The 25,694-nt window shown below is 46.0% G+C and overlaps 1 protein-coding gene across 1 annotated transcript; it reads left to right on the plus strand.

Moving 5' to 3' along the window:
* The first annotated feature begins 536 nt into the window (after positions 1-536).
* On the plus strand, positions 537-24,112 carry VXN (vexin). The gene is made up of 6 exons (XM_035011263.1): positions 537-663; positions 5,167-5,222; positions 12,906-13,065; positions 17,009-17,070; positions 19,837-19,928; positions 21,597-24,112. The coding sequence occupies exons 1-6, from the start codon at positions 597-599 to the stop codon at positions 21,778-21,780; spliced, it is 621 nt and encodes a 206-aa protein (XP_034867154.1). The 5' UTR covers positions 537-596; the 3' UTR covers positions 21,781-24,112.
* The last annotated feature ends 1,582 nt before the right edge of the window (positions 24,113-25,694 follow it).

A 25,694-nucleotide genomic window follows, 5' to 3' on the forward strand; every position in this document is an offset into this window, starting at 1 on the left:
AGCCTTGTCATGTACTGGCATGAGGGGAGAAGGCTCTGGAGAAACAGTCCTTTTGTTTAAAATAGAAACTTAGAAGGATGCCAAATTAACACACGACAAATTACTGAATATCCAGTTCTTCTGGAGGGAAAAATAAATAAATAAATAAAAAGCCCTCTTCCTTTCCGAAATGAAAAGGGTAATTGCTGGTAGCAAAATCCACGTTTCCTTTTCGGTGAAATTCTCCAGCGAAGCTTGGCGCTAACCGAGTCGGGGATTTCACTTCATCATTACTTCACAAAAGACTTCCAAAATCACTGCGGCAGACACGGCAAAATAAAAATGTTAAATACATCCTGGCTGGGAGGGGACTGAAGCCTCCACCCTCAATCAAAGGTTTACAATAATAGGATTCAGGGGGGAAAAAAAAAAAGACAGATGGGATTAGAAAATGTTGCAGTGAAGACTCTGGAATGAGATGAGATCACAGCACCAGCCTGTCTTTTGTGGACCTGCACAATGATCCCCGAGCCAGACTGGATTAGGAAACCTCGCGACTAGGGGTTCAGAGAGAGGCTTCCGGTTCCCGGCACTTTGGGGGAGAGAAGGCTGAAACGATGCATCAGATTTACAGCTGCAGCGATGAAAATATAGAAGTTTTCACCACCGTGATCCCCTCCAAGGGTGAGTAAAATTGCCCTTGACGGTTTCCTCACCGCGGCACCTTCTGCCAGAGGTTAAGGACAATCACGTGCTGTTTTACTAGGGCTTATCCTCAGGTCTCTCAAGAGGGGTTGATGCGCTCGCTGCTGTGATGGTATTTGTTATTGCTGTTGTTGTTTCTGAAAAGGAGGTACATGGGTAAACATCAGTCATTGAGAAACAATCCATCAAAGGGGTGGGGGGAATGAGGGCAGTTAAATGCGCCCAGTTCCACTTAATTCAGTACTGGTAACCCAATATGCGAATGAAAGTGACAGCAAGCCATTGTTTTAGGAAACAGAGATGAAAACAAAATTCCCAGGGCAGCTAGAAAGATTCTTTCTTCTTCTCCAATGAGCAGGTGGGCTCTGAAATGAGAACCAGCTGGCTCAAAAGTATGATTTCTAACTATGCCATCAGATGTGAGGAGAAATACTCCCGGCAGTGGCCTGAAGTCTAATAAAGTGGTCAAATAATGCCCTGACCCAGGGCTGGCCTCTAACACAGATCCCAGGGCCCCGCTCCCAAACTTCACCTGGAACTAGCATCACCAAAACGTGTGACTCTGTCAGCTCTTGTGCTCAGGGTGAATGGTGTCAAGTCCCAGAGAGGGCTTTGTGTGTGAGCTCAGCGGACAGCAGGTGTCTGGTTACTGGACAGTTCCCTCACCCCCTCCAAAACTCAGCCCTCTCTCCTGCCCCTCTGTTCTCTCCCCACGGCCCCTGCCTTGCTGGGAGAGCCTGGGACTCTGGCTTAGCCCCGGTCTCATTGTCAGACTTGAATGAAGGGGGCTGGATGTTTGCTGGTGTTGTGACCCCCTGTTCAAACAATCCCTTTCTTCTTCCCGTGTCAGCCACTGACAGGGCCACTGCTGGGGGGTGGGGGTAGGGAGAGACTCAGCCTGGTCACAAAGAGACAGCCAGCAGAACATAAATAAAGCTTTTGACATCCATTGCCACATAGAGAGAGAAAAAAGAGCGAGAAGTCTGCCCACGTGCAGGAGTTGGAACTCTGTCTGGAGACTCTGGAAGTACCTGGAAAGTCAAAGCTCACCCTCTGACCCAGCACTTCCACTTCTGGATACTCTTACTCACAGATGTTCACAGGGGCATTGATTCTAGGAGGGCAAGATTGAAAATAGCTTCAATGTCCTTGAGGAGGGGAGGGGGTAAAATGCGGTGTCATCGTACTATGGAATATTCCACAGTTGTCAACAGGGATGAACTAGATCTATGTGTATGGATACAGATCTCAAAAGCATAATGTTGAGTGGAAAAAAATAGAAAAGGCTGGATGAAAATTTTATATGTATGATAACAATTACTATATCTGGCAATACAAAACAACTTATGGATACATATTCAGAAAGAGTATGAAAACATAGGCTGGAAAGATACAGAAAAAATTAGTGATCTTACTAGCCCTGGGGAGGAGTGGAAGAAGAATAAGGGGAGAGTAGAAAGGGAATCTAAACTTGCCTAATTTTTTATTTCTTTTACATGAGAAAAAAACAAATTGGAAGCAAATATGAAAATGTTAAATTTTGTCTATTTCCTGTTATTTCTTTCCATTTAACAATTTTTAGAGGAAGAAACAAATCAAAGCTGAATAGCCCCTTTTAATTAAAAACTTATTCAATAATTCAGGAGCAATGTCACACTTCACCTGAATAAAAGCATTTGAAACAGGACCTTTGACTCCATTTGCTTAGCATAGTGGCCAAGAGACTGTGGTCACTTCTACACTGTGTGACTTTGGGCAGTCTACTTCATCTCTCTAGGCCAGAGTTTCTACTTTTGTAAAAGGGAGAGCTCGACTTTACTGCCCAGGGTTATTATGGCGGGGGGGGGGGGGGGGTTTGAAAAACAGAAAAAACATATAAAGGATCTTGGGGCTCCTGGGTGGCTCAGTTGTTAAACGTCTGCCTTTGGCTCAGGTCATGATCCCAGGGTCCTTCCTGCTCTCCCACTCCCCCTGCTTGTGTTCCCTCTCTCGCTGAGTCTCTCTCTGTCAAATAAATAAATAAAATCTTTAAAAAAAAAACATATAAGGCATCTAGAACAGTACCCAGCATGTAGTAAGCACCATTAAATACATCACTTACAAAATGATGTCTATTTTTATTCCATATTTAGAGCAATGACTATGTTCAAAGATAAATATTGAATCCTGTATTTCTTTCTTGCCATTTTCATTCATGGCCATCTCCTGGTCATAAACCAAGTATTCATTGGTATTCATGGACATTTCACTGCTCAGGAAGCTGTTCACTAGAAAAGGAGTATTTGCAGCCTTACCTTAGACCGTGAATGGAAGAATTTTACCTCCTCGCACTTCCTTTTTTGCCTCATCTTGCTTTCTCCAAAGCTATCAAGCAGAGGGCTTTCAGTGAGAGAAGACATTGCTAGCTTTCCTTAAGTCACTGCTTATAAGAGAAATGGGTAACTCTTCAATACATCCCCACATTCCTTACCTACAGAAATAGAAGGTGGCTTCATTTTATCTAACAAGGTTATAGTTCTCCCTAGGATGCCCTTTTCCCAATGCTACCATTTAGCATGACAAAAATGGCCAAGACATTTTCTGAGCACAGGTTCAGCAGCATGGACAGTGTGGCCAATGGTTAAGAGGATAGGGCCTTGTTCCACCATCAACTGTGCATCCCCACCTATATACATAGGGATAATGCAGAATACCTGGCTCACAGAGTTGCTACGAGGAGTGAATGAGATAAGGCAAGTAAGCCATCACCTGGTGAAGCTCAATGTGAGCTATTATTACCTTGCTATTGTTGTATTATATCCTTCTTTCCAACACACCCATACATATATATATTGGGTTCAACTTAATATTTATATGTATTTTTTAGCTGAGCCATCTTAATGTCTCACAAAAATATGGCAGCAGCAAGTGTTAGACTGTTACTTAAGTATTTTAAAGGCATGGGACATAGATACCAAGTCTATAGCTGAGGACAAGCGTGGGTTTTTACTTTCTGGAGAGAAAGAGAGCCCTCTAAGGGAAAAAAATTCACAGACACAATTCACAGTAAATACAAAAAGTAAAAGCTATGGTTTTACCAAGAAGTTATACCAGAAGTTACTTCCTGAGACACACCAGAGGGGGTTTAATTTTAGGGTGAACAGCACCACAGCATTCAAAATAATTCTCTTGAGGATAAACAACAATGGGGAGGGGTTGGGGAGAGGAATCGGGGAACAGCAGGAGGAAATGGAGAAAACTCCAGAAAGAGAAATCCTAATGGAATGCTATAGGATCTAGAAGTTATCACCTATTCTTTCCACCTGCCTTCAGCTTGCAGAGATGGAGGACAATCATAATAACCACCATTGATTCCTGGGAACCTACTCTTTGCCAGGCACTGGACCAAGGGCTCTATAAAAATTAGTTCGTTTCATCCTTGTCCCAGCCCTCTGAGGTGGGTGCTATTAATCCCCACTGTCTTACAGACGAGGAGAGGAAGGTGTGGAGAGGATGAGTTATTTGCCCAAGTCACGTAAGTGGCAAGTGGTCCAGTTCTGATTCATACTCAAGTGAAGGGAGTCAGGAACCCTCCTAACTAATGTACTGGATGCCAGGTTTCACAGCTATAGGTGCTCTGCAGAAAATACCATCACCTAGCACTCATCTGATCACTTATCCCATATGTGACAAGGAGTCATCTCAGTTCTAGGCAGGGCAGTGACATGGTAGGATTTCAGTTCGAGTAAATCATTCTAGCGGCAATATGGAAAAGAGACGCCTGAGTATCTCCATTTTCAACAAAATACACACCTTCTTCCAACCAACATTTTTTAATGCTTAATTGATTTTTTAAAGCTTTTTACTGTAGTAAAACGTGCATGATATAAAATTTACCATTTAAGCATTTTTTAAGTGTACAGCTCTGTGGCATGAGGTCCATTCACATTGTTGTGCAGACATCACCATTATCCATTTCCAGAACTTTCATCATCCCTAACTGAAACTCTATACCTGTTAAATAACAACTCCCCATTCCCTTCTTCCCCCAACCCCTTCATAACCTCTGCTCTACTTTCTGTCTCTGAGTTTAATACTCTAGGTATCTCATATAAGTGAACTCATACAATATTTGTCCTTTTGTGTCCAGCTTATTTCATTTAGCTTAATGTTTTCAAGGTTCATCCATGTTACCGCATGTATCAGAATTTTATTTCTTTTTAAGGCTGAATAATATTCCATTGTGTGTATATACCACATTCTGTTTACCGGCTCATCTGTTAGGGGACATTTGGGTTGTTTCCACCATTTGGCTATTGTGAACAATGCTGTTATGAACTTTGGTGCACTCAGCCAAGTAACATCTAAAATTGTAATTACACCCTGCCTATTCTCCCCACTTCCCCTCCTCCTCGCCCCTCCCACTCCAGGTGCAAACCCTCTCTGAGGCTACATCAGCCTCACCCGTGTTCTCTAAAACCATTCCTTTCTCTCTCTTTGCAGTGTCCAGTCCAGCCAGAAGAAGAGTCAAAAGCTCTCAACACCTCTTGACCAAGAATGTAAGGACAACTTCAATTTTGATCCCTTTTATTGGTTTTCATTACAAAAGCAGCATCTAGCTTCTTCACTTCCTCTTCCTGCTCTCAATAGCCAGGAAGTTTTTCTCTATGGCATGTTGGGGCTGCGTGATTTCCTGTCTTCCACTTCAAAATAATTGACAAATGTCCACCAGACAGTGAACAGCCTTGAATTGGACTTTCCTATTCTGCCATTTTCCCCAGACACATAGAGTAAATCTCATTCCCTAAAAAAACTGTGTTCTTATTTAAACAGAGTCCACAATGAGTATAGCATCCCTGACTGAGGTATTCTCCTGTTGTTGGCATTTGTGATGTTCCATTTTTTCACTATTATAAATAGCATCGCAATTAATTTGTACAAAATACTATTCTTCTGGATTAATTCCACGGTAAATTAACAAGTAAAAGGACAAGAATAGTTTCATCTCTCCATCGATCCATTCCTCCATCCAATATTTTCATGCCTACCATGTGTAAGAGACACTCTGCTAGATGTGGAGAATAGTGATTTTTTTAAAAAATGATTTCTGCTTACAGCTTTGTCACATATTACCAGGAATTCTAAACAGTTGTCAGGCTTCTAGCAATGCTTTTCCATTTACCTCCAACCTCACTAACATTGACTTTCATTTTTTTTTACATTATCTTTTGCTACTCTAATAAGCATTCGCATTACCTTAAAATTAGTTTACATGTCATTAGAACCAAAGGATGAGGCAAATTTCTCATTTTACTTACAGATTTCTTTATACAAAAGTTGTCAATCCATCTTTGTACTTTCACTGAAAAGGTTTAACTGCTAATTGTTTCCTCTTGGTTATGCTGGAGTTTCTATTTCTATCACAATTTTTCATGGAACACCATTTTGATTTTCTAAGTATCTCAATTTTTGAAGGCCTCTTCTCTATTAAAAAGAATTTTTTCAGCATCCTGGGAATGAGATGGGGTTTTAGTCATTGTTGTTTTTACAAACATTCCTTTTTTTGATTCCCAAAGTAGTATGTGCCCATTATAAAATTTCAAATACTATGAACATATAAAATATCAGAAAATTCTAAGAAGCTGTGGAACATAATGGTTAGATATACAGACTTAGAGTCCAACTGCCTGGACTTAAACTCCAGTTCTATCCATTTCTAGCTAGGTAACCTTGAGCAAGTTGCCCACCATACTGGAACTCAACTGCTTTAGTGTTCACATGGGAAAAATAGGAGCACATATCTCAAGAACCACTGGAGAGCAAATGATTTAATACATGTAAAGTGCTTAGTCCAGAGCCTGACACAAACCAAGCATTCAATTAGTATTGGCTTTTTTTAAGTGAAAATGTCCCATATACTAACATATCATTATTATGCTCCATTGTTCAATAACATTGTTTTGCAATTTGCTTTTTTCACTAAACTATAAATCTTGAACGTCTTTACATGCCAATTAATACTTATAGATCTACCTCATTCTTTATAAAGGCTGCATACCATGCCATTATATGAATGTACTATAATTTTCTACCCAAATCACATCTGAAGTTTTCTAGATTATTTAACCAAATTCTACTAAACAATGCTGCAAGCAATATCCTTGAACATATTTTTCATGCTCTTATGCAAATGTTTTTGAGGATAAATTCACAGATATGAAAATGCTTGGTCATCAAATCAACACGTTGTACTCCTTAATGTTATATGCCAATTATATCTCAATTAAAAAAAAGAAAATGTTCAAAGGATAGGAACATTGAAAAAAATTTATAGCCATTACCAAATTCTTAGCAACTGTGTTTTAAAGTACCCTTACCAAAACACCTAAGTCAGTAATGTATGTCATCAATGTTGTTTATCTTTGACAATCTGATGGGTGAAAATATTTTGTTTTAACTTGCATTTCTTTAATTATTAATACCATTCTTCATCTTTTCAGGGATTCTGATATTTTTTCTCTATAGGTTCCTAACTTATGTCTTTTGTACATTTTTCTGTTGTTGTATGTATTTTTTAATGACTTTTGAGAATATTTTATATTAAGAAAGAAAAGAGGGGTGTCTGGGTGGTGCAGTTAGTTAAGCATCCGACTCTTGATTTCAGCTCAGGTCTTGATCTCAGGGTCATGAGTTCAGGCCATGGCTTGGGCTCTGTGCTGGGAGTGGAGCCTACTTAAAAGCAAAAAAAAAAAAAAAAAAAAAAAAAAGGAAAGAAAGGGGCTTTTAATGGATGGAAAATTTCTTTGTGGTAGGGCAAGAGATTGTTACCTTTCTCCTGGTCCCTGAAAACTTAAGCCCACAGTCTAAAAGAAAAATGCTCCTGACTTTCAAGGAGTGGGTGTTACCAAGAATGGAAGGGGAGGGGCGCCTGGGTGACTCAGTCGTTTAAGCAGGCAACTCTTGATTTCAGCTCAGTTCATTTCCTTGGGGTCCTGGAATTGAGGCCCACCTCGGGCTCTGTGCTCAGTGGGGAGGCTGCTTGAGGATCCTCTCTCTCCCTTTCCCGCTGTCCCTTCCCCACTCGCACTCGAGCTCTAAAATAAATAAATCTTTTTAAAAATGGAAAGGGAAGGGGTTGTTTGTGGGTAATTTTCAGTTTAAGGAAAGTTTCACAACAGACTTTTCGGTCAAGGGGCTTGAGTTTGGCATTACTCTAGATTTGAAGGAGCCACAAATCATTCGTGACTCCAGAAAGATCCCTTGGGAATTGGGACTATTTAGTTCTACCAAATTCTTGCCTTGAATTTCTAACCCTAAACAATGTTCCTGTCTGAATCACTCCTAATACCTTTATCTACTGGCTTTATAAGGACAGAACAGTATTTTTTTTTTAAGATTTTATTTATTTATTTGCGAGAGAGAATGAGAGACAGAGAGCACGAGAAGGAGGAGGGTCAGAGGGAGAAGCAGACTCCCTGCCAAGCAGGGAGCCCGATGCGGGACTCGATCCCGGGACTCCAGGATCATGACCTGAAGCGAAGGCAGTCGCTTAACCGACTGAGCCACGCAGGCGCCCAAGGACAGAACAGTATTTACAAAAGCTTTTAAAATGGAAACTAAATCACCATACTTTCTAATAGTTAAGTAGGTTCTAGGGAAGAAAATCCTCAGGAGATTTCAAACCTAAATAAAGGAGGAAACTCTCAGTTGTCTGAGATGGCGGTGATGAAGCCACATGGGGATGAGATACACAAAGCAACCAAAATACGGGACACAGCCTTCTGGAAGAGCCACTTGACTTCAGTCAGCACTGTAGAACCATGCTCTCAGGTTTCCTGGGAGTGGAAATTTTTGAGAAGGACAGTTATGTTTATGGCTTATGACTTTCCCTCTCCAAAATATTTTTACTCAGAGGAAAAAAATGACTCAAGTATATGAATACGTATTAAAATTCGCTTTTGATTTAAGAAAAAAATTAGAAGCTGGGTCCTGTCTTCACCGATGCGATCTTTCTCCAGGTGAGACAACTTAATAATGCCCTCTGGCCTTTGAGCTCTCCTCTAAATTTCTCGTTTCCCCTAACAGCCTGACTCATCCTTTGCTTGCAAACCTCAACACCAGCTGTACGGAACATTCAAATTAGAAAAGACAAGAAAGGTCCTAGTCTACCTAAGATGAGGGAAGTGAGTCCTAAAGAAAGAATTGCCTCTGATCCGACTGGCTCTTGGCTGCCTTTGAGTTCCCAAGGAAAACATTCATATTTTGTCTAACTGCTTGAATCTACCAATGTTTATGACTTTCTTTGTCCTGAAATTCTTATTTGTGTCTGTTGTCCCTGGGCTACCATGTGGAGTCAGGTTCCCTCCTTTACAAAGATCTCTCGTCTCTAAACCATCCTTAGTGCCACAGCATCCCTAGGGTACAGTCAGGGCCTCCCAGGGGCCACTGATTCCCAGCCCCATCATAATGAGCAGTGGTACCACCACCAGGAAAGATGGAGAAATGAGATTGTAAATGTCACATTCTCCCCAGAGTTCAACCTGATCGGGGAGAAATTGGCCTGGAAATTTACTGATTTTTCAAAAGGCACTGAGTGATTGATTGCAGTTGAAATTTCTTATCTGGATGTAGGCACTTCTCTGGGTCTTATAAAGAGCACTCACCTAGAAGTCATAAAACCACAACCCTCATCCTGGCTCTGTCCCTTATAACTCTGTGACCCTGAAGACACATGACCTCTCTTGGCCTCAGTTTCCCTATGTGTAAAATTAGGGAGTTGGGCTAGAACATTGCTATGGATCCCATCAGCCCTAAATCATGATGATTCTCCATCACCTAGGTCTCACCTGTCTTTCCAACTCCCTACCAGCCCCCTAGGCTGGCAAACAAACAGAAGTGTGACTTGAAGATGTCAGTGGATGGAATTCTGAGGCTTGAGTGTTAGCCCATGACTTCCATTATTCTAATCAATAACCCGAGACCAGCAGGGGAGCATCAATTTATTGCTCTAGTACATCCCCCCTACTTTCGGAAGGCAGTTTGCTGACTAGGAAAGGCAAATCCAACACCAAACCCACCTCTCCCTTCCGTCTCCCCATTCCCTTGTCTTACCTCCATACTGGGGTGGGGGGCCCGCTAAAGAGCCTGCTCTCAGACCAGCTTGTCCTAAGACCAGCAGCCGCAGCCGCCCCAAACTGTGTCCTAGAGACCAGAAAATAGCCCAGGCTTTCAGAAGTCCACAGCCATCCATTCAGTTGTCTGTTTCCTGGTGTGGGCCCAACCCTCTCCCCCCGGAGCCCTCTCAGAGCTTCTGTTACTGTGGGAAATGAGAACCAAGTACAAGACCAGCTAAGAAAGGGAAATCTTCTGAACTGGGCACCTCTCCTCTTTCCTTTCCTGCTACTGGCATCTTTTGGGTACTGGGGAAGACACCCTGAAGGGGCACTTGGCCCTAAGTCATGATCTGGGAAGCAACCAGCCTCATCCCCATCCCCTGGTCGCTCCTACCTCTAGCAGAGGGCTGAGCAGCTAATGCCTCTTGGCTCTCCCCTTCCCGTTCTCTTCTGCCACCCCACAGTGCAGAGAAGCGATTGCGGAGGTGGAGTTTCCTGTTCCTGAAAAGGAACATTTGCTTCCCTTTCAGAGGAGGAAATGCTGGGTCTCCCTCATGGGCTCCGCAGGCTTTCTTTACCTGCTTTACTTTCTCCTTGTACAGAGTAGGTCTGAAAACATACCAGTCTCACTCCTCCTCACTCAGAAGGATGCTGACAGAATGAAAATAAAATCAGAAATACCTGTGATAGCCAAGAGCTCTGTGTCAGTAATGAGGCTCAGGTCTCTCATATTCAACCTGGAGGGTCACATTCCAGGGGAGAGCCCTTAGGCCAAATATTGGGGACTAGGGCTCCAAACAACCATTAACCTAGGAAATTCCAGTATTCTGGGCAACACAGCAGAGCACGGCCGGGGGAAGGAAGGTAAAGAGGAGAGCAGACTGTTAGTGCTCGGTGGTCAGTGCTGGACCTCCCACTGAGCTTGTGCAGGGTGGACCCAGGGCTGCCCCCAGCCCAGCAGAACCACCACCTTCTAATCATACCACAGCTTATAAATGTATCAACACATTGTACACCTTAAACTTACCAAATCATAGGTGTCAGTGATATCTCAATTTAGCTGAGAGGAAAAAGGAATAAATATTTTTAATTATTGGGGGGGTGGAGTGCCCAGAGGAGAAAAGGTATTAATCCTACATGCTCCTGAATGATCAGCTTTCTCCAAAGGCACAGAATGAATGAATCTGGGCCCTAAAATAGGCTTGAGAGGAGTTATTTCCTAACACAGATAAGACCAAATTGGGGATATATTAGTTTTCTAAGCAAAGGACTATTTGTGGTAAACTGAAGCAAAGAGTGTTCTTCTAGTTTCCTCTTTGGGAGACAAGAACTGCTCTCTGATGCTGTAGATAAATATGTGGCTTGAGGAAAGAGTAAGCTCTGCGACTGAAACTAAAACAGATGACAGGCATTTGCTCCGCCCCAATACAACAAGGACACACAAGAATATCTCCTTTCCACGAAACCACTAAGTGTCAAGACTGGGGCATGAACTCAGGTCTGCATGACCACAAATGGAGTTACCTTCTTCATCACGGCCAATCTGAGAGGAAAAAACACACACACACAACTGTTTTCACTTGCATTTAATTACTGTTCGACATCTTTTCATGTTTGTGGTGTCATGTTTACCATTTGTATTTCTCTTGTCAATGGCCAGCTGCTGGTTTTTGCCCCATTTTTCTCTTTTCTTCTTCTTCATTGATTTGTAAGAGTTCTATGTACATAGGGATCATTCCTCTTCATATGTAACAAATGTTATATTGAGCCACGTTCAATTCTTGTGTTTTTTTGTTTTTAACATGTATCTTGGATTTGTCTGGTATTTATTTTGGTGTGAGACGTGTGAACACAGATCCATTTCCCCCAGTGACCTGCCATTCATTATAACAGTATTAAAGATCCAATTTTTCTCCATTAAATCAAAATATCACCCCATTATATATATATATTTAAAAATTTAGTCTTATTTGCTTCATCCTCCAAAAGCAACACAATTGTTCTATGTGGACAAGTGAGGGGGATCCATCAGAGGCTAGAGAACAAGAGCTCAGATGGGTCCTCCTACTTGCAGATGCCCCCAGTGCCCAGAACCTGGCACGGAACGTGCCCTCCCAGGGCATCTGATGAAGGAGCAAGCGAATGAGTCGATGCAAACCTCAGAGTAGCTGCCATGTACTATTGGACATTCCAACCAGCTTTAAAGGAGTGAAGAAATTCAGAATGGATGACCCCAACGTCCTGGATATGTATAAAACTATGCAGGATAAGAGCAAAAAACTGCTAAGATTCCCTTCACTACTCTTGGTATTGAGATAAAATATGGTATTATTTGTCTCAAGTTTTTTTACATTTAAATTATTTCAATGATTTAAGTATGTTTATTATAACTTTTAAGGCCCATTTCGGTGGGTCCTGACAAAAGAGGTATTTCCTCTTAATGTACTTCCCAAAATAACTATTCAGCAGGTGATCATTCCTGAAAACACCTTAGCTCTTAGCATTCTGTCTGGTTTTCGGGAATTTCCACTTAGCGAACCACACATAGTGGAAATTCATCTCCCAGCTCCACCTGACACGGGTGCTCTGCAAGGTGGGGGGAAATGTGAGCATGTGGGGCTGTACCAGCAGCTTCTTTCTGTTTAAAACCTGGGAATGAGTTGGGCCCCGGGGTCCTCTCCCTAGCTCTTCTCTCTGCCAGAGCATTCAAAAGGCTGTCCTCTGTGTGAACGAGGGTGTCTGCTTAGCGCAAAGACTGTAAGACCCTGATTTCCAGAACTGTCATCATTTCAAATAGCCTGTTCTGTTGCCAAACCAGGTCAGGCCCTAGGGCAGGGGACATTTTTGGCCTGATGGCCCAGGCTCCTGACTCTGGGAAGGGACTGCTGGTGAGGAAACCCCCCCCACCCCACCCCCGCCGGGAACCCTCATCATCCTGCACCATGGCACTATTTGGCAGGCTGAGATGAAATAGAACGGTTGCCTGTTGGAGGCCAGTTACCCCAAGTTCTCTCACTGCTGCTAGCATTCGCTGGAGCAAGGAAAACTCCGATAATTCACTGTGGGCCCAAGGTGCGTCTGAAGATCCCGGGAGAGGTACAAGCTGACTGTCCTTCCTCCTCCCGGCAGGTGGTGATCGAGTCAGACCTCTACACGCCGCGGCCCCTGGAGCTGCTGCCGCACCGCAGCGACCGCAGCGACCGCCGCGACGGCGAGGGCCGCAGGGCGGGCCGGCTGCACAGCGCGCGGCCGCAGGGGCCCCACCTGGCCAAGGCCCCGGCCAGACCCGGTACGTGCGCCCTGGATCGAGTCCCCGGAACCTCCCTTGGCGGGGCGGGGGGGGGGGGGTGACGCGCTCAGAGCAACAGCCGCAGGGTCTGCGGCCTGGCTTGTCTTTTCCAACAACCGCGCGCTCCTCGCGGGCGTCCTCCATCACGCCAGGTGAGCGCAGCACCTGTGGCGTGGGGCGTGCGCGCCCCGCCCCCTCCCTCCCCTCCTCTCCCCGCCCCTCCCCTTCTCGGCTCGGGCCGTTCCTGCTCCGAGTGCACCTGCTCTCGGGCCCCACCTACAGGGCAACACTTTAAAACACCTAACTGAAAAACACTCCTGGGCGAGCACAAATGCTTTTATCTGCCTTCTTGCTCCCCCAGGAAGCCCTGCTGGGTTCCAGGGATGAAAATCATAATGTTTCGGGGGGGAGGGAGAAAAAACTAGTGTAGACATGACTCATGAAGAAACAGAAGCTTACCTTATTTATTTCACAGGCTGTGTATGTAATTATACGGGCTCTTCATAAACTGCCAACTTAAGATCTCACCATTGTAAATGTGAATGGCTTAGGGCTATTTGAACAATCTCTAAAAAGAATTTAGGGACAAATTTGTTTTGAAAACTGGAAACATTATAGACTTACCTTCAGCACTATTTTTAAAAATGGCCTCCACCCCAAGCAGTTCAACGGGAATCTGCGCCTAGCCCACTGAAGTCTGTGGTGGTATTTTGCCTTTAATTGCTGGTTTAGGTTATTTGTTATGTCCACAGCCTAAAGTAATTCCTATCTTAACTCCAGAAATGCACAATAGAAAGTCTGGGATGTCCTTCTCAAGGCATTCAGCTGTCAACAACTTTGTATGTTGTAAGAACTGAAATTATACTTCACCGAGTGTATCTCTTCATCTATCCATCTTCTCTCCTTCTTTAGAGATGCTCCACTGGATCCCTAAGGTTTCTTTGATCAGTAACACCCCGATCCTGTTTTTATGATCTGATGTATAATAACGCATAAATCAAGCGATACTCTCTAGCTAAGTGATTACATATACACATATGTAGAGTGAAAGCATTAGGAAAACCACAATCTGCCTTGCAAATTACGAGGAGATAAATTTTTCTCTGTGTCTATATATAGGTGGGTGGGTGCATGTGTGTGTAGAAAGAGAAAAAGAATATCTTCGCTACAAAATCATAAAATGGATTTACAGCCATGTTTTTCAAAATTTAATGTGCAAACGCATCACCTGGGAATCTTGTTTTCATGCAGAGTCTAATTCTGTAGGACTAAGTAGGGCCCCAGATGATGTTGATGATGTTGGTCTGAGAACAATATACTGATTAGCAAGGATTTAGAGACGGTCAAATGGGTTCTCACAGTGGGGTCCCCAGAGCAGCAGAATCACCTGGGAACTTACTGGAAATGTAAATTTTGGGTCCCACCTGAGACCTATTGAAGCAAATTCTGGGGTGGGGCCCAGCAATCTCTGCTTTAACCAGCCCCCCAGGTGATTCTAAGGCACAATGAAGGTGGCAGAGCCCTGATCTGCAGCACCCCGTGCCCATTTACAGAAAAGGAAACTGAAAGCATAGAAGCTGTTTGACCCAAAGTCACACTGCTTATTAGCAACAGAACTGAAATTAAATCTTAGTTCTTCTAATTTCCTAGCCAATGCCTCTATCCCCCGCCCCCAGAGAGTAATTTCTTCCTAACCATCTAGTTTTAGGGGCCACTTTCCTTCCTAAGTAGCTTGTGGAAGCTTGACTGTCCAAGTCAGTCTTTTATTCTATAAGAGAACACTAAGTAATGAAATGGAGAGAATCTGCCCAACATGTGACAGTCAGCTCATGCAGGGAATGTGCTAGTCAGGTTTAAAAAAAAAAAAAATTGAGCTGGGCATTGATTCAATTCCTTCAGCTCTCCCAATCTGATAGATTCCAGAGGGAGGTTGGGGGAGACGGAGGGTTTCTGAGTCAAAGCCAGACCCAGGGCTTTCCGTGGGAAAGGCTTGGGCACTGAGTCTTCCATCCTCCCATCAGAAGGACGTGTGTCTCCAGGGATCTCAGATCTGGGGGCTTGTTTCTTTTCTGAGCTGTAGGAGAAGGCTCCTGGATGATGTAGCCTTCTCATGTGGGAGAAAGATTCTCTGAGGAATCTTGGAAATTGCAGGGACTCTGAAGGCAGAGACCCAGCTGAGAAACTCTCTCACCATGAGGCCCTGGGTAGGTGAGCCTCAAATGCCTGGAATAGGGACAACCATCTCCTGAGCCCTGGAGAATTGGCTGCCTATGGAATGTCTCCACCAAGATGTCCTCAGGCACCTCAGAATCAGCTTGTTCAAGTGGAATGTGTCCTCCTTCAAACCTGTCTTCCTTTCTCAGCTGGGATGTTTCCCTTAACACCCCCTTGTCCTCCCCAACCCCACTCCACCCACCACGTCACATATTAAACACTGACAATGTCAACTCCTGGATATGTCTCATCTCTCCCTCTTGGTACCTACCTCAGGCTACCTGGGCGCAGACCCCCTTCATCTCTGGTGTGTAACATCCAACTCTGGCCCTCAGCCACCAGTCCCTCTTCCCTCTACAAGGCTACCAGAGGGGACTGTCTAAAGCAGAAATCTGCCTCTGCCATCCTTCTGCTTCAGTGTCCTTCCTACCCCCACTGCCCTCCAGACTATGTTCAAGGCCCTCCAGAATCCATTCTCTGCTGAACCTCCAGGGCACACTCCTGTCCCCGCCCATCCATACACACAGAAATCCTGAGCTGCAGTGCAATTCTGTGACTGCTCCATTATATTCTGTTTCCCGGAACTTCCCTGACCCTGTTCCTTCTGCAGATTGTCCTGTCTCTACCTGGCAAATACCTCCCAGATTGGGTTAGGGTGTCCCTCAGTCACATTTCTCCAGCCCTGAAAGACCCCCAAAGCAGTTTGCCATTCCCTAGATCATCCTTACCTGGCTTCCTCTAACTGTTCTCCAAAGCCTCGATTTCCTCATCTGGAAAGTGGGGACTATTATATTTACCTAGCAGGGTTATGGTAAGGGTTAAATGAGATAATGTTTATGCGTTTTATACTCAGCACAGTGCCTGACACAGTAAATACTCAAAACTATGAGCTGCTATGATTATTTATGCCAGGGCACTGTACATTATGATTTAATCTTGGTAGTCTTGTAACTTCATTTTATTGCCTTTGAAATGTTTTCTTCCTTGGGTTGGGGAATGTTTTATCTCTATTTGCTGTAGAGTGATAGGATGGGGCTTGTTCTGGAATGTCTGCCCAAGGAGAGGACTATATTGAAAGCCAACTTTCCCCTACCTGTTGCCAGCTCCCTCAGCTCAACACCTGCATTCTCAGAAGCTGCAGACTTCAGGGTAGAGATAACTCAGAAGTAGGTCGGGCTTCAGGAATAAAGGCATAGCAAGAAGGTTCTCACGTTAAGTCCCATGTAGCCAATGTCTCAGGACTCAGATAATCTCCAACCCTCACACATCCTGACGCTGTGCTTCCCACCGCAGGCGGGCTTCTCTGTTCATTTCCACAGAGGAGTGTCCAGGATCAGCAAGCAAAACCGATCCCAGCAGTAGAGACTTAACTCCTGATAACCTCTTGTGATGTGGCACCTTAGGAAGGAAGGACAAGCCAAGGGCTCATTCTCTGAGCACCTACTGCCTACAGACACAGCACTAAATGCTTCCACACACATGATCTTATTAGATCTTAGTTCTACCCTCCCCGCCCACCCCACGCCCGGAAGAGTGCCAGGGGTACAGCTGACCCACCCGACAGTTTCCCCATTGCCTGACCCTACTGCCTGATTTCGCTGCTTGGCACAAAGGCCTTTAGAAATTCCCAGCTTGTGGTTGATCAGCTAATGAGATCACTGATGCAGAAGCGGGGGGAAGTAGAACACAGAGTACCACTGAGTAATGCTTTCTCTGTTCAACCTTGCAGTGGGGAGTTCGGAGCCCAAATCATCAAATCTGTGTGGGAATCGAGCATATGGCAAGTCTTTGGTAAGTAAAATAAGCCTGGTTAGTTCTATCTGTTGTGCTTTAAACTTCTCACCCTGTTCTTTGTTTCAGGCCCGAGGATTATCAGAACAGCCTACCTGAGGGTGCTTTGCTCCTAAAGTCTATCAGCTCACAGCACACCCCTGGGTGGTGGTCTCTTTCTTGCCAGAAATTCAGCTCTTAGGCAAACAGAAAGTATTGCCTAGAGGACGTCTCAAACACGGGGGGAAAGAAGTGGTTTCTGTGGTAGGCATGTGTCAGGTGGAAACACCTAATTCCCAGGGGCAGCTATGGGGGTAAAGAGCTGCAAGGGTCTTAAACGTTGTGAAAACACAAAACACCAGGCATCTCTGGTCAAGGGTCTCTGGAGGCAGACTCTGAGATACGGGGTAGGGGCTTTGAGCTGTGTATTAGGGATCAGTACCCGCGACAGGAGAAGAGAGGTCAGCTTGCGCAGAGGCGGAAGTGCCGTGCGCACCAGATACCTCCTGGCGGGAGCTCTGGGGCCAGTGCCACCCATCGCCTTGTCCTGAGTTGGGCCCAAATGGTCAGACCTTTGTTTCCTCCTCGCTCCGTCACGGTATGTGGCCTGCCCCACTGGTGGCAGCTTTTCCTTCCCTGAAGGGCGATCAGGAGGTGCACATCCAGATCTAGCTCAGGGTCACTCTGGAAAAAAAAACCTCCTGCATCATCTTCTGGGCATGTATGTGGGTACCCTCTGGGCTGGCACAGTAGGGGCGGAATCGTGGCTAGAGGTGAGGTCAGCTCGGGCATCCTGGGCTCCGTGAGCAGCAGCTCTCCAGATTGGTGGATTGTGCCATGTGAGGACTAGAAAAGACCCTGGAGATTATGTGGGCCAGCCCCCTCATCCTTCTGGAACAAATTGGACAGTGAGCCCTTCACTCCCCGTCTGAGCAAAAAATCTAATCCACATACCTCACTTAGGTCATCCCTGTAGGTAGGAGAACCACACAAAGGGCAGGGATGGGCCAAGCTGTTTTATCAGGAGCCCCCTGCCCCAACCTAGTACTCGAGAGAAACTGAGGGAGGCTGGGCCATTGCCACAGATTGTCAGGCTGTGACAGCTCAAAGAGCTGCCCTCAGCTGAGGCCGGAGGAAGACCAAGGTTAGGGGGAAGAGGGTGGCTCACAGCCTTGGACTACCTGCCCCAAGCCCCTGGGCTGGGCTCACACAGTACCTTTGGCGGAGAGGCACCTGCACCTGGGAGGCCAGAATGAACTGGGTTGGGATAGGGTGGTCATGGGGACCCAGTGACAAAGAGGCAGCACAACTGACTCTTTCCCCTGAGGGTCCTGCAGCTCATCAGAGGCCCCTTGTCCCAGGGTGGGAGAATGATTCGGAGCTTGCACAACTAATTCTGATTCAATGCTGCCGTGCACTGGAGGAGAACTAAGGACTCTGGAGAAGGAGAGGCGGGTCTATGTTCCCAGGGCTGGACTGTTGGCACGGTGGGGAGGGAAAGCTCCCGAGAGGCCACAAGGTGGCACAGTAACTCTGTCCACAAACTTTGGCCAGCTAGGGAGAGAAGGGGACAGTTAATCATGATGTCCTCCACCTGGAATTTCCCAGCCATTCCAGGAATGTGGTGACCCTAAGCCTTCAATGGGGTTGGGGTGAAGGAACAAAGCATAGCATATGCCCACTGACTAAGCAAATCCTGGATTTAGCCCTTGTTAGGCCGTCAGTTACTTTTCCATTCAGCACATGCTTCTTGAGCACTCACCATCTCCTTTAGGAGGGCTGCAGAGGGCCACCAAAGGGATTAAGTGCCAGACCCTGACACACACCATGTCACCTTTCTGAGGACTGGGAGACTAGACAAACATATGAAACAAGAAGAGAACCACAGAAAGAACTGGTGAACATATCACATATGTACTCAGTACTGTGGGACATGGGGCATAAGGGCAGAGAGAAATCAACTTAGGCCACCAGCCTGAGGAAGGGCCTCTGGGAAGAAGTGGCCTTGAATGGCAGGCAGAGATGAGGCTCCATCCAGAGGGTGAAGGAAAAGCCGAGGCACCAGGCAGCACTGTGCATGCTCATGAGGAAAGGGTTCGTTGTGCGTGGGAATCAGCGTGAGCAAGAGGAGAGGCCAGGCCAGCCCCGCTGGGATGGGAGCTGTCACAGTACCCATGGGGGATAACAGAGCTGTGTAGATGAGGGGGAGCCGGGTTCTGAGGAGCCTGTGCTTCCAGAGTTGGCATCAGTCCGGCCTGCTGTGGGGAAGCACTGTAAATCCATGGGGGGGCTGAGATTAGTGGTGGGTCTGGTCCGAAGCAAGGAGGTCCCGGGTGACTGGACCCGAAGGCTGCAGCAGAGGAAATGGGGAGGATGGCACTGACCGAGGCAGTCTTTCAAAGCACAAATCTGCAGGATTTGACAACAAAGTGGACACAGGCAGTTGGGGGGGGGGGCGGTGCACAGAGTTGTCAGGTAAGATTGAGTTGTGCTCTCAAGTTCTCTGGGTCGGTGGTTCTCAAAGTGGGGTCCTGGGATAGGCAGCACCCAGGAACTTATTAGAAATGCAGACTCTCGGGCTCACATCAGACCTACTGAATCAGTAACTATGGTAGGCACGGTGTTCACAAGCCTGGCAGAGGACTGTTAATGCCTGCCAAAGTGTGAGGACTATCATCCTGGGTGGTGGATCGATGGGGTCATCCCTCTTTCAACTGGCTCCAGTCAGTGCCAGAGTTGGGACCATGGCCACATCCTCCCCTTCCCTTCCCCTTCTGCAATACCCAGATTCCTCCGGTGGCCCGGATCTCAGTGAAAGCCCCCGGCATGCTGGAGGCGGTGGCCACGGGCTCAGAGAACGGAGCTGTTCTGACAAGAGGGTAAGTGCCCTGTCCCCCACCCTCCCCGCCCGCTGCCGGCAGGGCTCCCCACCCACTCTTGGTCCTGCCACAGAAGAGTAACAGGTGGCCTGGCTTACAGACTCTCAAGATGCTAACACAAAATCCATGCCAGCTTTAAATTACCTTTTAATGAGGGCAATAATCCTGGGTCTCTGTAGCGCCTCATCAACTGTTTCCCTAGGATTAAGCTGAAGATGGTTTCCACTTCATTAACACCACTTTTTAGACTTGGAGAAGTGTCATTCGGGAGGGTTTTTGGTTAATTAGATAAATGTAATCACAGGTCATATTGAGAGCCTCCTGGTAGGCACAGTGGTGTCAGAAATGCCTCGTGAATTAGGTGAAGGGCCCCTGCCCAAAGGTAAAGAAATGAGTAAGATACAAAAGTTTCAAACCAAATGTATAACCCCCACGTTACTGTTAACTCTGATCCAGAACCAGCAGCTGGACTAGCAGAAGTAGATAGTCCCCTCCCCTACCCCCAGCAATTCCCCCACTACCTTCCAGGCTGCACTAGAAGATGACAAGTGGGTGTCTGAAACTCAAGTCAGCATGCACATTTATGCCCCCTCCACCATCGTCCACACTGCACACAGTAGAAAAGGGGCTTAGGGGGTGATGAAGGGTGTGGGCTCTTGACTCCCAGCTGCTTGCTGGCCCAGCGCCACCACTAACCTGCTATGACCTCCATGCCCTCACTTATTTCTAAACAAAAACAAAAAATGGGGATGATCATAATACCCCTCTTGAGGGATTATTGTGAGAACGGAATGGGACAATATGTGAAGAACTTGGCACAAACTGTGGCTGTTATATTTCAAGAAACCTACAATCTAGCAGTTGGAAAGACACGTCCTTGGGAGCATGTGAGATGTGCACACCAGAGGGACCGTGGGCTGCAATATCAACCCAAGTGTCCACACCTTGGAAGCTTAGACTCTAAGGTAGAAGAGACCAATGTGAAGCTCTTGTAGATAAAAGAAAATCATCTAGAAAGAATTATAAAAACCAAGTCACTCAATGTACTGGGACCTAATTGGAGAAAAGTCAGAAAGGCATGTGGATTGTTTGAAGGTCTAGTGGCAAATGGTCCTGAGCAGCAGTAGCTGTTGCTGAAGGCTGGAGTAAGCCCACAACTGACTGAGCAGCACAGACCAACCTTTCTGTTCCATATAGCTTTGTCCAGAGGGTTCTCGACGGTTCCTTTCTCTCTGAGCTCAGAAATTCTCATTTCCATGTGTTCCTGGAGGCTGGCTCTTGAAAAGTCAGGCCATTTCTTTCACCTAGGGAGAGGAAGTGAGGATGCACCCCCAGGGCTCAGGCTCTTTCTATAGCTTTACGCTTTGGGAAGCTTGCCCTTTCCATCAAGATTGTTGGTCTAGAAGTGGGAGGGGTGGGAAAGGAGAACTTGGGACAAGAGCAGAACTTGAGATCCATGAACCACTGTGCCCAGAGCCACCTCCTTCCCTCACCCCATGTGAAGATCCCCCGAAAGAGTCATCTGTATGTGCATCCCAACAGTGACCCTCCATCCTGGTCACAGAGCAGAGGAGAAATAAGAGCTCGGTCTACTCCTTGAGGGCAAAAATTAAAAGTTTGGCTCTGTGAAATGACTGTCCTCCCTCCCTACCCCTGGCTTTTCTTTAGATCCAGACATCTCAAGAAGATGACGGAAGAGTATCCGACCCTTCCCCAGGGAGCAGAAGCCTCCCTACCACTGACAGGAAGCGCTTCCTGCGGTGTCCCTAGCATCCTCCGGAAAATGTGGACAAGGCACAAGAAGAAGTCTGAATATGTGGGAGCTACCAACAGTGCCTTTGAGGCTGACTAAAGGTGACCCTCCCCAGGTGTCCTGAGTTGGCCAAAGTTCACTGCATATGGGGGAGAAAACTTCCAGATTGGAACTGAGCCACATTCACCTCTGCTAGTAGCTGGTCCAAACACATCACCATCTCTTACTAACCAATAGCCCTGGTTTAGGGTACAAGCAAGGAACTCCCCTGGAAGGCAAAAGAAAAGTGTGCCTTCTTAGAATCAAGAAAGCCATTGGCCTGAAAGTGGCTTTGGGAGGTCATAGAGTTTATATCCCTATCTTTAAGCAAAACCACACCACAATCAAACTTTCCCAACGCATTTTAAAGACCTCCAAGGAAGGAAGCAGGCAATCCCTCAGTCTTCCTTGTGAGTTGTTCTAATGTGTGTGATTTCTGGTATAAATATAAGAGCTTGACGTTTGAGGCACTTGTAAACACCGTGGTTCTTAACTATTCCTCTTACCACATTTATTTCATCTTGACAAAGTACAATTTTTAATGACAAAGTACTATATATTTACTTATAGTTCTAATATCCATTTGACAGTATTGTCAAGATCAGTACTGACCATTTGGCATGATTGCATGAATTCTCTATTCTTTTACATGCAGCTTTTCTATAGAGAAACATGATTAAAAATTAAATGTTGAATGCTAATGTTTTCGGAAGTGGCAGAGTCTAGTGAAATTAATAATACCTTGCACTGGCAAAATGATTTTAACTTTTGAAAGTGCTTTCCCATACATTATCCCTGTTAAAGAAAGCACAATTATTCCCAGTCTACAGATGGGGAAGCCAAGGCCTTACGAGAGACAGTTAGTGGAACGGGATACTAGGGCCTCGAGTCCACCAGACACATTGCTTTGCTTATTTTAGCAACTGATTTGAGGAAGGTTTTGAGGGGTAAGAGTATGTCTCTGGGGGCAATGTTTGAAAGGAAAAATGTGATAAAGTTGGAAAAAGTAAGTGATTTAAATGCAATACATCATTAAGTATTGGGTTGAACTTGAAGAAATTGCCATCTCTGTAGGTCAGAAACAACTGATCAATTTCACATGGTTCAACCTAATATATAATATTGTGCTTTCCTTCTTTCAATGGAAATGTCATCATCAATCCCATTGTTAACATCGATAGACTTACGATGATAATATGATAACGACAGCTCTCATCTCTTAAATGCCTACCGTGTGTCAGACATGACACTGAGCACTTTACGTCCGTTCTCCCTGTCTAACAACTCTGAGTTAGGTGTCCTTCTCCATTTCATAGACGACAGTTTAAAGCAGTTAAACGATTAGTCTCGAGGTGCCTGACTCACATGGGTGTCAGGCTTCAGTGCCTGCTGTTTGTATCTATTCCTTCACACAGAACAGCTCAGAACATAGAGAAAGATCAAGGTTAGTAAATAATGTTCACCTCAAATGCTAAACACAGACGATTGGCAGAGGCCGCCCAGAGTGCTGTGTGGAGGCGGAGTCTGAGACGCAGGCGTGCAGTGGTCAGTTAGGAATGCCGACCTGTGGAGGCCATTAGTGATACATGTCCTGCGTATCTGTCATCCGTAGTCTCAACTCTGCCCCCAGAAGGCTGGTGTTCTAATTCAGAAGCTTAAATTAATCCAACCCATTTAGCAAAATCAGACACTCCATGGTGAAAGTTAGTCTAAGACTCGGCTGGAAATTGCCACGTCTTGGTACAATGAAGAGTTTGGCCACGTTACCAGTCTCAACCGTTATTCATAGGCTACCACTCTGTCGCCTTTTGCTAAGTTACCTGTTTTCACGTCTCCAGGTGAACTGTAAAGAGGCATGGAGGGATAAGAGGCCTGGGCTTCTGGGCCTTCACCTTGCTGATCCCTGCCCTTCAGTCATTGTTTTAGATGCTCAGCACCCAATCCTCACGATGGAACATGATTTGGGGATTTGGCATCAAGTGCTCTTTTCGATGAGGGCCTAGTCTCAACAGACTCATAGTCTTGCACAGTAGAGATAATGGGGCCTGGAGCACAGTTAGGGAACAAGCAGGTGATTTATGCTGGACCTATATCAATCAGAGTATCCTAAAACTATTTATTTCAACTTATTCAGTCTATAGCTGATGTCCTCCATTTGTATGTGGCACCTGGAGATTTCTGTAGGATGCAACTTATTTATTTTTAATTTAAATATTTCATGATGAAGTGTTTGCCTTGCATAGAATGTTTTAACTGACCAGTTCAAATAAAAATAAAGTATGCTTTGTTTGTAATATCAATAAACCACCACAAGAGTATGAGGCTCCCTCATTGAATGAGAGAAGGCTTTCACCAAGGGAAAGAATTATGAATCTGGACCTCACTGTTCCTTTACCTAAATGAAAAGGATTGTGAGAAAGAATCCAGGATGTTCTTTCCGTCCTAAGGCAGTGTCTGGTTTTGATATTACGGGCCCTGCCCAACAGTCAACACCAGGGCCATTTCTGACGGGGCTCGGCCTGGCATGACCTGTCCTCTCGGGGCTCATCCTCCTCCCTGATGCCCACCCCTCAGTCCCCACCACAAATCCCAGGGGGCCCAGTGGCCATCCCAGCCTGCTGGCCTGTCTCCCCTGAGGCCAGGGAAGACAGAGCTTTTCTCCTCTGTGCCCACCTCATGTTCAGCCTCCCTGGAGACTGGCCCTGTGACTCACATTACAGCCACTTGCAGAAGGGCGCCAAGGCTAGCTCAGACTGCTGTCCAGGATGACGGAGCCTGGAGCCTTCTCGCGCCAGAGGCAACAGGGTTTCCAGGACATTTAGGGTAATGAAATCGCCTCTGTTAGGACCAAGTCCGGTCAAATATTTCAGTTCTGACTTGTGTGCTCTCTGGCAGTCCTCCCCCCACCAAAGGCCTGAGTCGCCTTCAGAGCAGGCAGATGGGCAGTGGGTAGGCTGAGCCGCGGCTGCCAGAGCCCAATTTCAAAAGGAATCATGTGACATGTTGTCTCTGACTCTAAATTGGCAGAGATCTAGGGACAAGCAAGGAAAAACACAAGAAGATAACTCTCCCAAGGATTCTAATCCTCAGGAAGTGCATTTCTTTTTTAATATAAGAAATGTCAGCCTCTGTTGAGAGGTTTGTGGTGAATGCATCGCCAACGTGCACGGGAAGAAAGATTTCGTTTTGCAGGCAGGCCATGTGCCTAGAAAAAAGCCTTTTATTTGGGGGGGTCTCTTGGGTCACCCTGGACTTGGGGCAAGGCTCGCACCTATTAATATCCTTTGTGGGGAGGGAGCATATAGTTTGGGGAAAGGCATGTGCTCTCAAAGAGAGTGGCAGCAGAAGAAACCTGACACGGGGCTTGCTCATGGACAGGGCAGCTGGGCCTGTGCCAACCTGGTTCCTAGCCCCTAGCTGGGGTCACTGGGAAAACCCAGTAGAGAGGCTCGTACCACTTCACATCATAAGCCCTTCCCACACTGCTGCCAGTCCTGGAGGCCTGGGCAGGGCCACTGGTGCCCAAGTTGCCATGAGGCTCAACTCCCCCCCCACCCCCCCCAGGGGGCAAGCAGCTAGGCCTTTGCCTGATGGCCTAAGAAAGGTCTGTGCTTTTCCAGGAAGAACAGGGTAAGGGGTGGGCCAGGAATCTGAATCCTGCCCAGCCCCAAATAGCAGGATGGGGGTACCTGGAATTCTAGGCAAGTGCTGATTAACATTTCAGACTCCATCCCCAGAAGAGCAAATTGAGTTTCCTACTCTTTGACCACCTGGGCCCCAGCATTCTTCAGGGAGAGGCCCTACTTCAACAAGCACCAGCCTGTTGCTCACATCACAACCCACAGAGCTCAGGAGGCTACCCAGCCTGGCAATCGCAGGCAGTGGGGGGCGGGCCTCAGTGGCTAATCAGCAGCCCCTGATGAACAAGACCACAGCTCGTTCTAAAATGAAATGCCACAGCTAGTGCTCCGAAT

The sequence above is a fragment of the Mirounga leonina genome, unplaced genomic scaffold (genome assembly GCF_011800145.1).
Source record: "Mirounga leonina isolate KUSES-001 unplaced genomic scaffold, KU_Mleo_1.0 Mir_165, whole genome shotgun sequence".
Classification (NCBI taxonomy): Eukaryota; Metazoa; Chordata; class Mammalia; order Carnivora; family Phocidae; genus Mirounga; species Mirounga leonina.

Excerpts from the sequence above, each read along its gene's own strand:
- VXN (XM_035011263.1), top strand. The coding sequence starts at position 597 with ATGCATCAGATTTACAGCTGCAGCGATGAAAATATAGAAGTTTTCACC. Across the intron at positions 5,223-12,905 it reads AACACCTCTTGACCAAGAAT|GTGGTGATCGAGTCAGACCT; the intron begins GTAAGGACAACT and ends TCCTCCCGGCAG. Across the intron at positions 13,066-17,008 it reads CAAGGCCCCGGCCAGACCCG|TGGGGAGTTCGGAGCCCAAA; the intron begins GTACGTGCGCCC and ends TCAACCTTGCAG.